The 13,675-nt window shown below is 49.9% G+C and overlaps 1 protein-coding gene across 4 annotated transcripts in view; it reads right to left on the minus strand.

Annotated features, from left to right (window-relative positions):
• Positions 1-13,675, minus strand: part of SNRPA (small nuclear ribonucleoprotein polypeptide A) — a 31,781-nt gene that overhangs the window by 13,317 nt on the left and 4,789 nt on the right. Inside the window, exons 2-6 of one of the 4 annotated variants that reach the window (XM_011983612.1) lie at positions 11,583-11,755; positions 9,199-9,378; positions 5,345-5,518; positions 4,751-4,839; positions 3,233-3,424 (exon numbers count right to left, since the gene is read on the minus strand). In XM_011983612.1, coding sequence (XP_011839002.1) covers positions 3,265-3,424; positions 4,751-4,839; positions 5,345-5,518; positions 9,199-9,378; positions 11,583-11,755 — 776 coding nt within the window. In that variant the 3' untranslated portion in view covers positions 3,233-3,264. Of the gene's footprint in view, positions 1-3,042; positions 3,425-4,750; positions 4,897-5,344; positions 5,519-9,198; positions 9,379-11,582; positions 11,756-13,675 lie in introns of those variants that run through there. The other 3 variants (XM_011983620.1, XM_011983604.1, XM_011983627.1) reach the window with 3 other exon arrangements.

The raw sequence follows: 13,675 nt of genomic DNA on the forward strand, positions 1-13,675 counted from the left end.
AATTTAGTATGTTTAGCCAGGTTCATTAGTGGCTCACACCTGTAATCCCAGCACGTTGGGAGGCCGAGGTGGGTGAATCATTTGAGGTCAGGAGTTTAAGACCAGCCTGGCCAACTTGGTGAAACTCCGTCTCTAATAAAAATGCAAACATCAGCCAGGCGTGGTGGTGGGTGCCTGTAGTCCCAGCTACTCAGGAGGCTGAGGCAGGAGAATCGCTTGAACCCAGGAGGCGGATGTTGCAGTGAGCCGAGATCACGTCATTGCACTCCAGCCTGGGTGACAAAGTAAGGCTCCGTCTCAAAAAAACAAAACAAAACAAAACAAAACAAACAAAACGGCTGGGCACGGTGGCTGGCGTCTATAATCCCAGCACTTTGGGAGGCCAAGGCAGGCAGATCACCAGGTCAGTTCGAGACCAGCCTGGCCAATATGGTGAAACCCTGTCTCTACTAAAAATACAAAAATTAGCCAGGTGTGGTGACAGGCACTTGTGATCCCAGCTACACAGTAGACTGAGGAGAATCGTTTGAACCTGGGACGCGGAGGCTGCAGTCAGCAGAAATCGCGCCACTACGCTCCAGCCTGGGCAACAAGAGCAAAATTCCATCTCAAAAATAAAAATAAAAATAAAAATAAAAATTAGCCAGGCATGGTGGCAGGTGCCTGGAGCCCCAGCTACTCGGGAGGCTGAGGCAGAAGAATCGCATGAACCCAGGAGGCGGAGGTTCCAATGAGCTGAGATCATGCCACTGCACTCCAGCATGGGCGACAGAGTAGCTGGGATTACAGGCACGTGCCTCCACACTCCACTAATTCTTGTATTTTTAGTAGAGACAGGGTTTCACCATCTTGGCCAGGATGGTCTCAATTTCCTGACCTTGTCATCCACCCGCCTTGGCTCCCAGAGTGCTGGGATTACAGGCGTAAGCCACTGCACCCGACCTATTGTATTTAGTGGTAGATCTCCCACTTTTTGCCAAAAGATTGCCTTTTTCCATGTACCTAGTGTGAGAAAGGGTTTTAATGTGCACATGTGCATATATACATACACACACACACACACACAGAGACACATATATATATACATTTTTTTTTTTTGAGATGGAGTCTTGCTTTTTGTCGCCCAGGCTGGAGTGCAATGGTGTGATCTCAGCTCCTTGCAACTTCTGCCTCCCAAGTTCAAGCAATTCTTATGCCTCAGCCTCCCGAGTAGCTGGGACTATAAGCATGTACCACCATGCCCAGCTAATTTTTTGTATTTTTTTTTTTTTTGAGACTGATTCTTGCTCTGTTGCCCAGGCTTCAGTGCAATGGCGCGATCTTGGCTTACTGCAACCTCCACCTCCCAGGGGCAAGCAATTCTCCCACCTCAGCCTCATGAGTAGCTGGGATTGCCACCCACCATCATGCCAGGATATCTGTATTTTTGTACAGATATTACGCCATGTTGGCCAGGCTAGTCTTGAACTCCTGACCTCAGCTGAGTCGCCCACTTAGGCCTCCCAAAGTGCTGGGATGACAGGCATGAGCCACCACACCTGGCCAATTTTTTTTTGTATTTTTAATAGAGCTGGGGTTGGTCAATTTAAAATTCCCCGACAGGGGTGTGACAAACTGCTAAGGACAGTGCCCCAGCCAATCTCCCTCTTTCTTTTTTTTTTTTTGAGACGGAGTCTCGCTGTTGCCCAGGCTGGAGTGCAATGGCATGATCTTGGTTCACTGCAACCTCCGCCTCCTGGGTTCAAATGATTCTTCTGCCTCAGCCTCCTAAGTAGCTGGGATTACAGGCATGTGCCACCACACCTGGCTAATTTTGTATTTTTAGTAGAGATGGGGGTTTCTCCATGTTGGCCAGGCTGGTCTTGAACTCCTGACCTCGTGATCTGCCCACCTCGGCCTCCCAAGGTGCTAGGATTACAGGCGTGAGCCACCACGCCTGACTCAATCTCCCTTTCTTTGTTTTTGAGACAGTCTCGCTCTGTGGCCCAGGCTGGAGTGGTATGGCTCGATCTTGATTCACTGCAACCTCCACCTCCTGGGATCAAGCAATTCTCCTGCCTCAGCCTCCTGAGTAGCTGGGATTACAGGCACGCACCCCCATGCTTGGCTAATTTTTTTCGTATTTTTAGTAGACAGGGTTTCACCATGTTTGTCAGGCTGGTCTTGAACTCCTGACCTCGTGATCTGCCCACCTCAGCCTCCCAAGGTACTGGGATTACAGGCATGAGCCACCGTGCCTGGCCCCAATCTCCCTTTCTTATCCAGAGTTGCAGCTGGGTATGTGGCTGTACAGCCAGAAGTCACATATCCTAGACTTCCCCGCAGCTAAACACTGCAGGGGAATTGGGGTCAGGCACCTGCCTGAGGCTCCTGGCTGGCCACTGGCCAGGAAGGTAGATCACCTGTGTGTGAGGTGGCCATACCCCTCATACCAGCGTCAAATCAGTAGCTTCCCAGGAGTGACAAAATGAGTCCAGGCACTGCTGGAAGTCACAGTGGCATCCCGCTGAACTCTAGCTAGGAGTTCATTCAGGGGTTGCAAATTCGAATTCAGGATTCTCAAACCCAGACTGCCACTCCTACCACTCACCCTCCCTGTGATTTCAGCAGCACCAAGTTTCCTGTATTAAATTCCTTTCTACTGTGGTTTCTGTGGGGCCATTGCTACAACAGGCCGCACTTTTGTGAAGAGTAGAAAAAGGTGAAGAAACACCTCTTCCTTAACACTCTTGTCATCTGTTAGAGAACTGGTGGCGTAAACATGTAACATTCTCGTGCAGTACCCAACCTGCCTAACTGTATGTGGCAGCCCTGACTTTCCATTTCCTGACCTAGGATTCCATTTCCTGCTGTGAATTGGGATAATATACAAAACTGCCAAAGCAGTAATTGTAACCCAAGTTTGAACAGTATCACTACACTATCCTGTGCTTCCCCAAGGTTGCAAACCTCAAAATGCCAAGAGGTCCAAAAACTCAGGATGGGCTGCTGAAGTGGAGGGAAAGGAACCATGAAGAGCAAGAAAATCAAACAGACAAATGATTGTGAAAAACCAAACCTCAAAAAACCACTTTAATTCCGGCCTAACAGCGCCAGGTGCAATGTCTGGGGACAGACTCTGGGTACAATGCTGTGTGGCGACCACTCACTCACACACGGCTCCAAGAAGGCCCCCAAGGGGGGACTTACCTTCAGGGGGCTAAGCCAAGGGGGAAAGGGGTGGCCCCAGAACGGGGGAAGGGCCAGGCATGGGGGGAAAAGGTGCTACTTCTTGGCAAAGGAGATCTTCATGGCGTTGTTCTGCGTGATCTTAAAGCCCTGCAGGGCATCACGAGCTGCCCCTGCCTGTACCTCATTGTCAAACTCCACGAAGGCGATGTCATGCCGCCCAGGGACCAGGCGGACCTCCTTGAAGCCAGGGAATCTGAAAGAGAATGACAGACCTCAGGGACTCAGCATTTCTCCCTAACATAATGGCATCAAGTGGACACAGGCCAGAAATGATGCCAAGTAGCCTCCAATGCACAGGACAGGGCCCCATTACTCAGAATTATCCAGCCCAAAACGCAGATAGTACTAAGTTGAAAAACTCTAATGTCAACATAGCATTTCATGAAAAATTTAAACACAAACACCCACGCAACTGCAACCTAAATCAAGAAACAGTACACAGCAGTCCCCTGGGCCCTTCCTAAATCATAACCCACCCGCCATACCAATAATGACTGATATCCTTTTTCCATTTTTATTCTTGTATTTTTAGGAGAGAAAGGGTTTCACCATGTTGCCCACGTTGGTCTCGAACTCCTGACCTCAAGTAATCCAACTGCCTCAGCCTCCAAAGATACCGGGATTACAGGCATGAGCCACCGCGCCCGGCCTTACCCTAACTTTTCTGATCTGCTGTTTCTAATTTCCCTCTTTTCATTCCATACTTCTTTCTCCATTAAGCAAACATCCTCACGTTTACTGGGTATCCTTTTTTCCATTGGCATTCTCACAAAATATACAGCTTTGTGGACATGCTGCACATGTGGTACTGTTCTTCTATATTTTTCAGGTTCTCACAATCTCCTCTTGGCACTATTATAAAGTTGCGCTCTCCGTTCTTCCAAGTGCCATGCAGTGCAGCATGGTGAGACGCTGCATGTAGCCCATCCCTTCTCCCAGACAGCCTTCAACTCCCCACCACAAACACTGTGATGAATGCTCCACTCACAGCCTCTGAAACAGAACCACCAGACGAACTCACCCACACGCACAACTTCACTCAACACCGGTGAACAGCCCCTCTACACATTGGCTGCACCGGACTCCACCCTGACACCAGGCACAACAGTTCACAAATCCCCATCTCCCACACTTGCTGTTTTTGAGCACGCTGGCTTCTGCCAGTCTTAACTAGTGTTCAAGGACATCTCAATGTAGTTTTACGTGTACCTTACCTTGCATGCCCCCATTTTCAGGGCTGGGAAAATGAGGCCCAGAGCCGGACTCCCTCAGCCCTCAATTAAGGCTGAAAAAAGCCGGCAAGCCCTGGCCATGGAGACCTTTCCAGCCTCATCCCCACGTCCCCCACAGGCCATGGGCCCAGCCACAGCCTCCTCCTTTCACATCTTTGGTCACTGTCCCTCCTGCAAAGCCTCACTTGGCTCAGAGCTCTGCTGGCAGAGTTCTGAGGCCTGTTTCCATGGAGATGCCTCCTGGCCCATCACCCTCCAGGGACCACCCAGCCACAGGCCCCACTTACTGATTGAAAAGCATGGACAGCATGAGCTCGTTGGTCTCCTCTGGCAGGTTGGTGAGGAATAAGATGTGATTCGGTGGATTCTCGGAAAGCTGCGAGGGTGTAGGGGAGTCGGTGAGCACAGGAGCCCTGAATCCAGTGGGAGACCCCTAGTGCTGCCCCTTCCTCCATCCCTCACACTGCTTGAATTCATTCTGGTACGTTCTCCCAACATACCACATATTGTTGCCTGTCTGCCTCCCACCTCTTTGGCCCTACAGACTGTGGGCCACAGGACAGCAGAGGTTTCTGTCTGTCCCTGCTGCAGCCCTACAGTGCAGAACGGGGCCTGGCACATAAGCAGGCGCTCAATAGCTCGTGGAACCAATCTAGGTGCTGGCACCACTCCAGCCTACCCTAACCTTCCAGACCCTCCCACCAGATGCCAATTCCTCTTTGCCCAGGGCCCACCCCCACTGCTACTTCCTCATTCAGTACCACCTTCTCAGGGGGCCTGCCCAGACCACCCAACCTACAACAGCCCCCAGATTGGTCCCTCTCTAGTTGTGTATTCTGACTATTTACATGAGACCTGGTGGGGTGGGACTAGATACTCACAGGCTGGGCAGGCGGCATCTGTCCCGGCATAAGCTGCTGCGGGGGCATGGCCCCTGGTGGGATCTGGCCAGGTGCAAGGCCTGGCGGTGGGATCATGCCAGGAGGCGGCATGTAGGGTGGCTGGCCCGGCATGTGGTGCATAATGCGGGGTGCCTGAGTCATCGGTGGCATGCCCTGTGGAGAGAGGGAGGACACAGTGTGGTTACAGCAGCCCCAGGAGGCACAGAAGAGGCCATCAGAGCAAACCCAGCAGGTGAGAGATATAAGGAAAAACAACCAGAAAGAGGTGAAAAAGGCACCCAGAGAGGGCTGGACAGAACAAAACAAACCCAGGGTCTAGTGGGATATTAAATCAGAAAGAGTTCAATGCTATTTGGGAGTTAAATGCTGGCAGAGTTCTGAGGTCTGTTTCCATGGAGATGCCTTCTGGCCATCACCCTCCAGGGACCACCCAGCCACAGAATGGGAGGAGGGAGGCTGAGGTAGGAGGATCGCTTGAGCACAGGTGGTCAAGACTGCGTGCAGTGAGCCCTGATTGTGCCACAGCACTCCAGCCTGGGAGGCAGAGCAAGACCCTGTATCTTAAGAAACAAAATCAAAAGAGGGGAGAGATGGAAAGGGACAGTCAGGGCAGGTGCAGAAAGAAATGTGTGGTAGGCCGGGTGCGGTGGCTCACTCCTATAATCCTAACACTTTGGGAGGCCGAGGCAGGCAGATTACCTAAGGTCAGGAGTTTGAGACCAGCCTGGGCAACATGGTGAAACCCCATCCCTACTACAAATACAAATATTAGCCAGGCGTGGTGGTGGGCACCTGTAATCCCAGCTACTACAGCGGCTGAGGCAGGAGAATCACTTGAACCTGGCAGGAGAAGGTTGGAGTGAGCCAAGAGTATGCCACTGCACTCTAGCCTGGGCAACAAAGTCTCTGTCTCAAACAAACAAAAACAAAAACCAAAACAAAGGAGGGCAGAGATGGAAAGGGACACTCAGGGCAGGTGCAGAACGAAACGCATGGCAGCAGGGGAAAGGGAAGACAGCAGATGGCAGGCAGCACACTCCGGCTGGAAACACAATCTGAAGTCAAAAGTAGACAGAAAACTAGGTGCAGTGAAGAGGAGAGAACTTAATAACAGGAGTCTACAGTAATCCAGACACCATCACCAACTTGGAGAAAGTGTGAGTGGCATCGAATAGAGCATCACCCAGAGCCACGAGACTCATGAAAGCCAGAGAGACATGGAGGTTCAGAGACCGAAGGAATGGGCCTGGTTCGTCCATCTTTTTTTTGTACTCAGTGCTTTTTGTATCCTGTTTGGAAAACAGGATGTTTCCACTTTTCATGCCCTCACCAAGGTCATTAAGACATTTTCCTGTTTTCTTCTAGAAACTTTATTGTGTGAGGGCCGGGTGCAGTGGCTCACGCCTGTAATCCCAACACTTCAGGAGGCTAAGGAGGGCGGATCAGTTGAGGTCAGGAGTTCGAGACCAGCCTGGCCAACATGGTGAAACTCCGTCTCTACTAAAAATACAAAAATTAGCTGGGTGTGGTGGCACGCGCCTGTAGTTCCAGCTACTCGGGAGGCAGGGGCAGGAGAATCGCTTGAACCCTCCTGGCGCTTGAACCCAGGAGGCGTTCTGCAGAGAGCTGAGATTGCACCACTGCACTCCAGCCTGGACTACAGAGCGAGACTGTCTCAAAAAAAAAAAAAAGAAAAAAGAGAAAAAAGAAGCTATATTTTGTGAGTTGTCACATTTGGATCTGCAATTCACTTCAAGTTATATTTTGCATATAGTATGAGATAGGGCTAATTTTTTCTCCTTGCAGATATCCAACTGCCCCACATCATGAACTAGGGGAAAAAATTCCTTTCCTTAGTCAAGTGCAGTGGTACCTTCATCACACATCAAGTAATTGTACAAGTGTGGCTGTGCCTAGACTCTTCATATCCTTTCCCCTTGGTCTGTCTTCCTACCCTTCTGCCAACTGTATATCATCCTGGTTGGTTGCTGCAGATTTTTTTTTTTTTTTGCACATAGACATGGGGGCATATGCCTGTGACCCAGCTACTTGGGAGGCCAAGGCAGAAGATCACTTGAACTCAAGAGGCAGAGGTTGCAGTGAGCCAAGATTGCACCACTGCATTCCAACCTGGGGAGACAGATTGACTGAGACTCTCTCTCAAAAAAAAAAAAGAAAAAGAAAAAAAAAGAGACAAGATGTCACTCTTTTACTCAGGCTGGAGTGCAGTGGCAAAACCATTGTTCACTGCAGCCTCGACCTCCGGTCCTCAAGCGATCCTCCCACCTCAGCCTCCTGAGCTGCTGGGACTACAGGAATGAGTCACCACATCCGGTTCTCTATTTTATTTTTTGTAGAGATGAGGTCTTGCTATTTTATGGAGGCTGGTCTTGAACTCCTGACCTAAAGAAATCCTCCTGCCGGGCGTGGTGGCTCACGCCTATAATCCCAGCACTTTGGGAGGCCAAGGAGGGCAGATCACGAGGTCAGGAGATCAAGACCATCCTGGCTAACAATGAAACAGGAGATCTAGACAGTGAAACCCCGTCTCTACTAAAAATACAAAAAAATTAGCCGGGCGTGGTGGCGGGCACCTGTAGTCCCAGTTGTTGGGGAGACTGAGGCAGGAGAATGGCGTGAACCCGGGAGGTGGAGCTTGCAGTGAGCCAAGATTACACCACTGCACTCCAGCCTGGGTGACAGAGCAAGACTATGTCTCAAAAAAAAAAAAAAAAAAAAAAAAAAAAAAAAAAAAGAAATCCTCCTATTTTGGCCTCCCAAAGTGGTGGGATTACAGACATGAGCCACTGGGTCTGGCCTGGTTGCTGGAGCTTCCCCCTGGTCATGCAGGTCCGGGTGCTTTATTATCCTCGCCTGGCTTAGCCTTGTCTTTCCACACATTTACAAAGAGCCAATCAGTGTCCAGTGTTTACCAAAATACCTGTTGGGATTTTGACTGCAATCACGTTGAATATTCATTAATTTGGATGGAACTGACCTCTTGACTATACTGAGTCCTTCTATCCATTGCTGAGTCTCTGATTTCTCCCAGCTACGTTCTGTGATTTCAGTGTAGTCGTTCTGCAAACCTTTTGTTGGATTTACCCCTCAATGCTACTTCTCAATGTGAAGTCTACTTATCTGTTACTGGCATATAAAAATAAAACTGGGGGTCGGCCATGGTGACTCATGCATGTAATCCTGGCACTTTGGGAGGCTGAGACAGTGAGTTTGAGATTAGCTTGGATGACACAGCTAAGCCCCGTCTCTACAAAAAATGCAAAAGTGAGCTGGGTGGGGTGGCACGCACCGGCAGCTCCAGCTGCTAGGGAGGCTGAGGCGGAGGTTGCAGTGAGCTGTGATGGCACCACTGCACTCCAACCTGGGTGACAGTGAGACCATGTCTCAAAAATAATATTAATAAATAATAAAACTAATTTTTTCCATATTGCCCTTATATCCAGCAACCTTTCTAAATGAAGTTCACTTATTAATCCTAACAGTTGCTTAGTAGACACTTGGACTTTCTACATGCACAATGAGTTACAAGACACAGGCGACAAAATCAAGGCCATGGAGAGAGCGAAACCAAGTCACAGCCATGAAGAAAGACCTTGAGAAACATTCACAAGGAGGAAACAAGCGTTTCAAGAGGATATAGCATCATCTAGGCGCTCAACACCCCAAAAGAGAGACACACATCTCTATAAGGAAACAGAAAGGAGGGGTCTGAAGCTCCAAGTGGAGAACTCTCCCCACCCTGTCCCAAAGCCAGTCCATGTGGCTGAGGAAGGCCTGGCAGTGGGAGGGCTGGTCTCCAGGGCCTGGCTTACCGGGACAGGCCCCTGGACAGCCCCCACCACAGGGGCAGCTCCCCCGCCTTGCACAGCCTTCTTGGTGGCTGGGGTCTCCTGGCTCTTGGGCTTCCTCTTCTCCCGCTTGCGGTCCCGCTCCACGAAGGTGCCTTTCATCTTGGCAATGATATCTGAGTCAGTCTTGGCGTACTGGATACGCTACCAAAACAGAGAGCAGAACGGGTTAAGAGCGTGGATTCAGAGCCCAATTGCCAACATTCAAAACTGGACCTTTATCAGGGGCCAGGTGTTGTGGCTCATGCCTGTAATCCTAGGCCTTTGGGAGACTAAAGGGAGTAGGTCACTTGAGGTCAGGAGGTGGAGACCAGTTTGGCCATTGCAACGAAACCCCATTTCTTTGTCTCTGTCTCTCTCTCTTTTTCTTTCTTTCTTTTTCTGAGACATTGTCTTGCTCTGTCACCCAGGCTAAAGTGCAGTGATGAGATCTCAGTTCACTGCAACCTCCACCTCCCAGGTTCAAACAATTCTGCCTCAGTCTCACTACTAGCTGGGATTACAGGCGCCCACCACCATGCCCGGCTAATTTTTGTATTGTTAGTAGAGACAGGGTTTCACCATCTTGGCCAGGCTGGTCTCGAACTCCAGAGCTCGTGATCCATCCGCCTCAGCCTCCCAAAACGCTGGGATTACAGGCACTAGCCACCGTGCCTGGCCGGGAAACCCCATTTCTACCAAAAATACAAAAATTAGCTGGGCATGGTGGCATGCACCTGTAGTCCCAGCTACTCAAGAGGCTGAGGCAGGAGGCAGGAGGCAGGAGAATCGCTTGAACCCGGGAGGCGAAAGTTGCAGTGAGCTGAGATCGCGCCTGTGCACTCCAGCCCAGGCGACAGAGCAAGTCACTGTCTCAAAAAACAAAACAAAACAAAAACAAAAAACAAAAAAATCAGACCTTATCAGGAGCTTACTGAGAAACACAGAAATATAAATATCTTGGCCTTAACCTCCTTGTCTGAAAAACGGGGATTATGATACCTCCCACTTCAAAGGACTGTTATGAGGACTAAATGAGTTAAAGTGCTTGGAACAGTACCTGACACACAATAAGTAAGTGTTCAGTAGAAAGGCTGTTGGTATTTTCAAGGGAAGCTGGAACAGCAATAAACGTCAGGCCAAAAGCCCGAGGAGACAATGCTAGGAGAGGAGGAGTGCAGTGCACGGGGATTTCCTATCACACAAGAATACACCTCAGTCTTCCAGGTTCAATCTCATTCACTTAGCTGTTTAAGAAGAACCTGCCAGATGCCAGGCACAATTCGAGGCTCTGGGAATAAAGCAATGAAAAAAATAGACAAAAACCCCTCTTTCATGGTGCTTATTCAGTAGGGGAAGGTATGTTAAACATTCTTAGTGTGGCACAGTAGCTCACGCCTGTAATCCTAGCACTTTGGGAGGTTGAGGCCGGCAGATTACTGGAGCTCAGGAGTTCGAGACCAGCCTGGGCAACATGGCGAAACCCTATCTCTACTAAAAATACAAAAATCAGCGTTTCCAGGGGAGATAGCATCGTCTATCTCATCAAAAATAAATAAATAAATAAACAAATAAAATAAATTTAAAAAAATTTTTTTAAGATTTCTTTAAATTTATTTTTATTTTTTGAGATATAGTCCTGCTCTGTCACCCAGGCTGGAGTGCAGTGGTGTGATATTGGCTCACTGCAACCTCCGCCTCCCGGGTTCAAGCAATTCTCCTGCCTCAGCCTCCCAAGTAGCTGGGATTACAGGTGCCAGCCATCATGCTCGGCTGATTTTTGTATTTTTGTAGAGACAGGGTTTCGCCACGTTGGCCAGGCTGGTCTCGAACTCCTGACCTCAGGTAATCCACTCGCCTCAGCCTCCCAAAGTGCTGGGATTACAGGCATGAGCCACCATGTCCAGCCAAATATACATATATATATACGTATTTTGAGACAGTCTCACTCTGTCACCCAGGCTGGAGAGCAGTGGCAGGATCTCGGCTCACTGCAACCTCTGCCTCCCAGGTTCAAGCAATTCTCCTTCCTCAGCCTCCTGAGTAGCTGGGACTACAGGCGCATGCTGCCACGCCCAGCTAATTTTTGTATTTTAGTAGACAGGGTTTCACAGTGTTGCCCAGGCTAGTCGCAAACTCCTGAGCTCAGGTAAACTGCCTGCCTTGGCCTCCGAAAGTGCTGGGATTACAGGCATGAGCCACCGCACTCCGCCAAAAAAAAGATTTTTAAAGGAGGCAAGGTGCAGTGGGAGCCTGGTCCAGTCTCATCTTGGTGAATGAACCCTAATATCCCCTCCTCTAATCCAGGCCCGCCCAGTCTCCTATAACATTTCACACACCCACACAGCCTCCGTACCCACAATGCTCACCATGGGCTTGTCATAGAAGGGGAAACCCTGCATGGAGCGCAGGGCGTTGGTGGCGCTGCTGACCTCCTTGAAGATGACAAAGGCCTGGCCCCTCATCTTTAGGCTCCGTGATACCAGGATATCCAGGATCTGGCCAAACTGGGAGAAGATGGCGTACAGGGACTTTTTTAGCTCTGCAGTGGGGAAAGAAAAGACCTCTGAGCTCCCCTTGTTAGAAGAAGCGCAGCCCAGATAGAAGACCATCAGCCAATTGACGGGCTACCCAGAATGCCTCGGGTCCATAATCTCTCAAGACCTAACAATCACAGAAGCGGCCAGGAACCACTCAAGTAGCCAAGTACACTCTTCTGTAAGATCTGCTTACAGAGAGCTGCTATATAACGAACATGTGCACATACATGCAAAGTGCTCAGGACAGCATCCGGTACATAGTAAAGACTCAGTAAATATGAGTGATTCTTTTCATTGCCACCAGCACCCTGACACAGGCCTGCATGACGTGGCCCTGGCAGATTTCCCCCAACTCATTCCTGCCCACATTCCACTGTGCTCCTGAGTCCCCAACCACACTGGCCCCTAGGTCTGACACAACAATTCTGCCCCAGGGCCTTTGCACTGGCTGCTCCCTTTACCTGGAACATCCCTCCCCTGAGATTTACATGGCGGCCGCCTTCTAGTCACCCAAGTCTCAGAGGAAACGTTGCCACCTCTGACCACCATGTCTAAATGTCTTCCCATGGCATTCTTACTCTACTTCCTTTTCTTGCATGACTATTTCCCGCCTCCTGTCATGGTACGTTAACTTGTCTATCTTGCCTGAGGAGCAATAAGCCTGTGCCATTTGTTTACTGCAGTATCTCCATGCCTAGCACAGACTCCATCACACATATTTATTTTTTTTTATTTGGCAACAAGGTCTCACTTTGTCACCCATGCTGGAGTGCAGTGGCATGATCATGATTCACTGTAGCCTCAAACTCCCGGACTCAAGCGATCCTTCCACCTCAGCCTCCTGAGTAGCTGGGACCACAGGTATATGCCACCATGCCCAGCTAACTTCTGGATTTTGTGCAGAGACAGGGTCTTGCTGTGTTGCCCAGGCTGGTCTTGAACTCCTGAGCTTAAGGAATTAGCCCACCTTGGCCTCCCAAAGTGCTGGGATTACAGGAGTGTGCCACCACACTTGGCTACAAACATTTGCCTACAGATACCATCAAGTGCTTTTTTTAGACAGGGTCTCCTTCTGTTGCTCAGGCTGGAGTTCAGTGGCATAATAGCTTACTGCAGGCTCGACCTCCTAGGCTCAAGCAATCTTCTCACCTCAGCCTCCCAAGGAGCTGGGACTACAGGCACGCAACACGACGCACGGCTAATTTTTTATTTTTTTGTAGATACAATCTCCTATGTTGCCCAGGTTGGTCTTGAACTCCTGGGCTCCAGTGACCCTCCTGCCTTGGCTTCCCAAAGTGCTGGGACTACAGGCATGAGCCATCGCACCCCCATCAAATGCTTTATAGAGGTAACTTCCTCACAGCAACCCCATTAAGTGGCAACTATGACTGTCCCAGTTTTACTCAAATGGAAACAGGTTCTCAGAGGATTCCTCACTGGACCAGTACAACAATCTGGAGGGCACAAGGGCATGGCAGAGCCCAGTCCACGAATTCCATCTGAATCCGGTACCACCACATCTCACCAGCAAAGGGCATCACTTGACAGCAAGTGGGATTCAAGGTCAACAAGGATGGACTCCCTCTCACCACTCAGGTCTGCAAAGGGTACCAATGTCTTATGCAAAGTAGATGGCTGAGATGGCCAAGCATGGTGGCTCACACCTGTAATCCCGGCACTTTGGGAGGCCGAGGTGGGCAGATCCTTTGCGCTCAAGAGTTCAAGACCAGCCTGGGCAATATGGTGAAACCCTGTCTCTACAAAAGATACAAAAATTAGCCAGGCATGGTGACGCATGCCTTATGGTCACAGCTACTTGGGAGGCTGAAGTGGGAGGATCACTCTAGCCTGGGAGGCAGAGGTTGAAGTGAGCCATGATCCCGCCACTGGACTCCAACTTTCTTTCTTTTTTTTTTTTTTTT

This window comes from Mandrillus leucophaeus, unplaced genomic scaffold, assembly GCF_000951045.1.
Source record: "Mandrillus leucophaeus isolate KB7577 unplaced genomic scaffold, Mleu.le_1.0 Scaffold106, whole genome shotgun sequence".
Taxonomy (NCBI): domain Eukaryota; kingdom Metazoa; phylum Chordata; class Mammalia; order Primates; family Cercopithecidae; genus Mandrillus; species Mandrillus leucophaeus.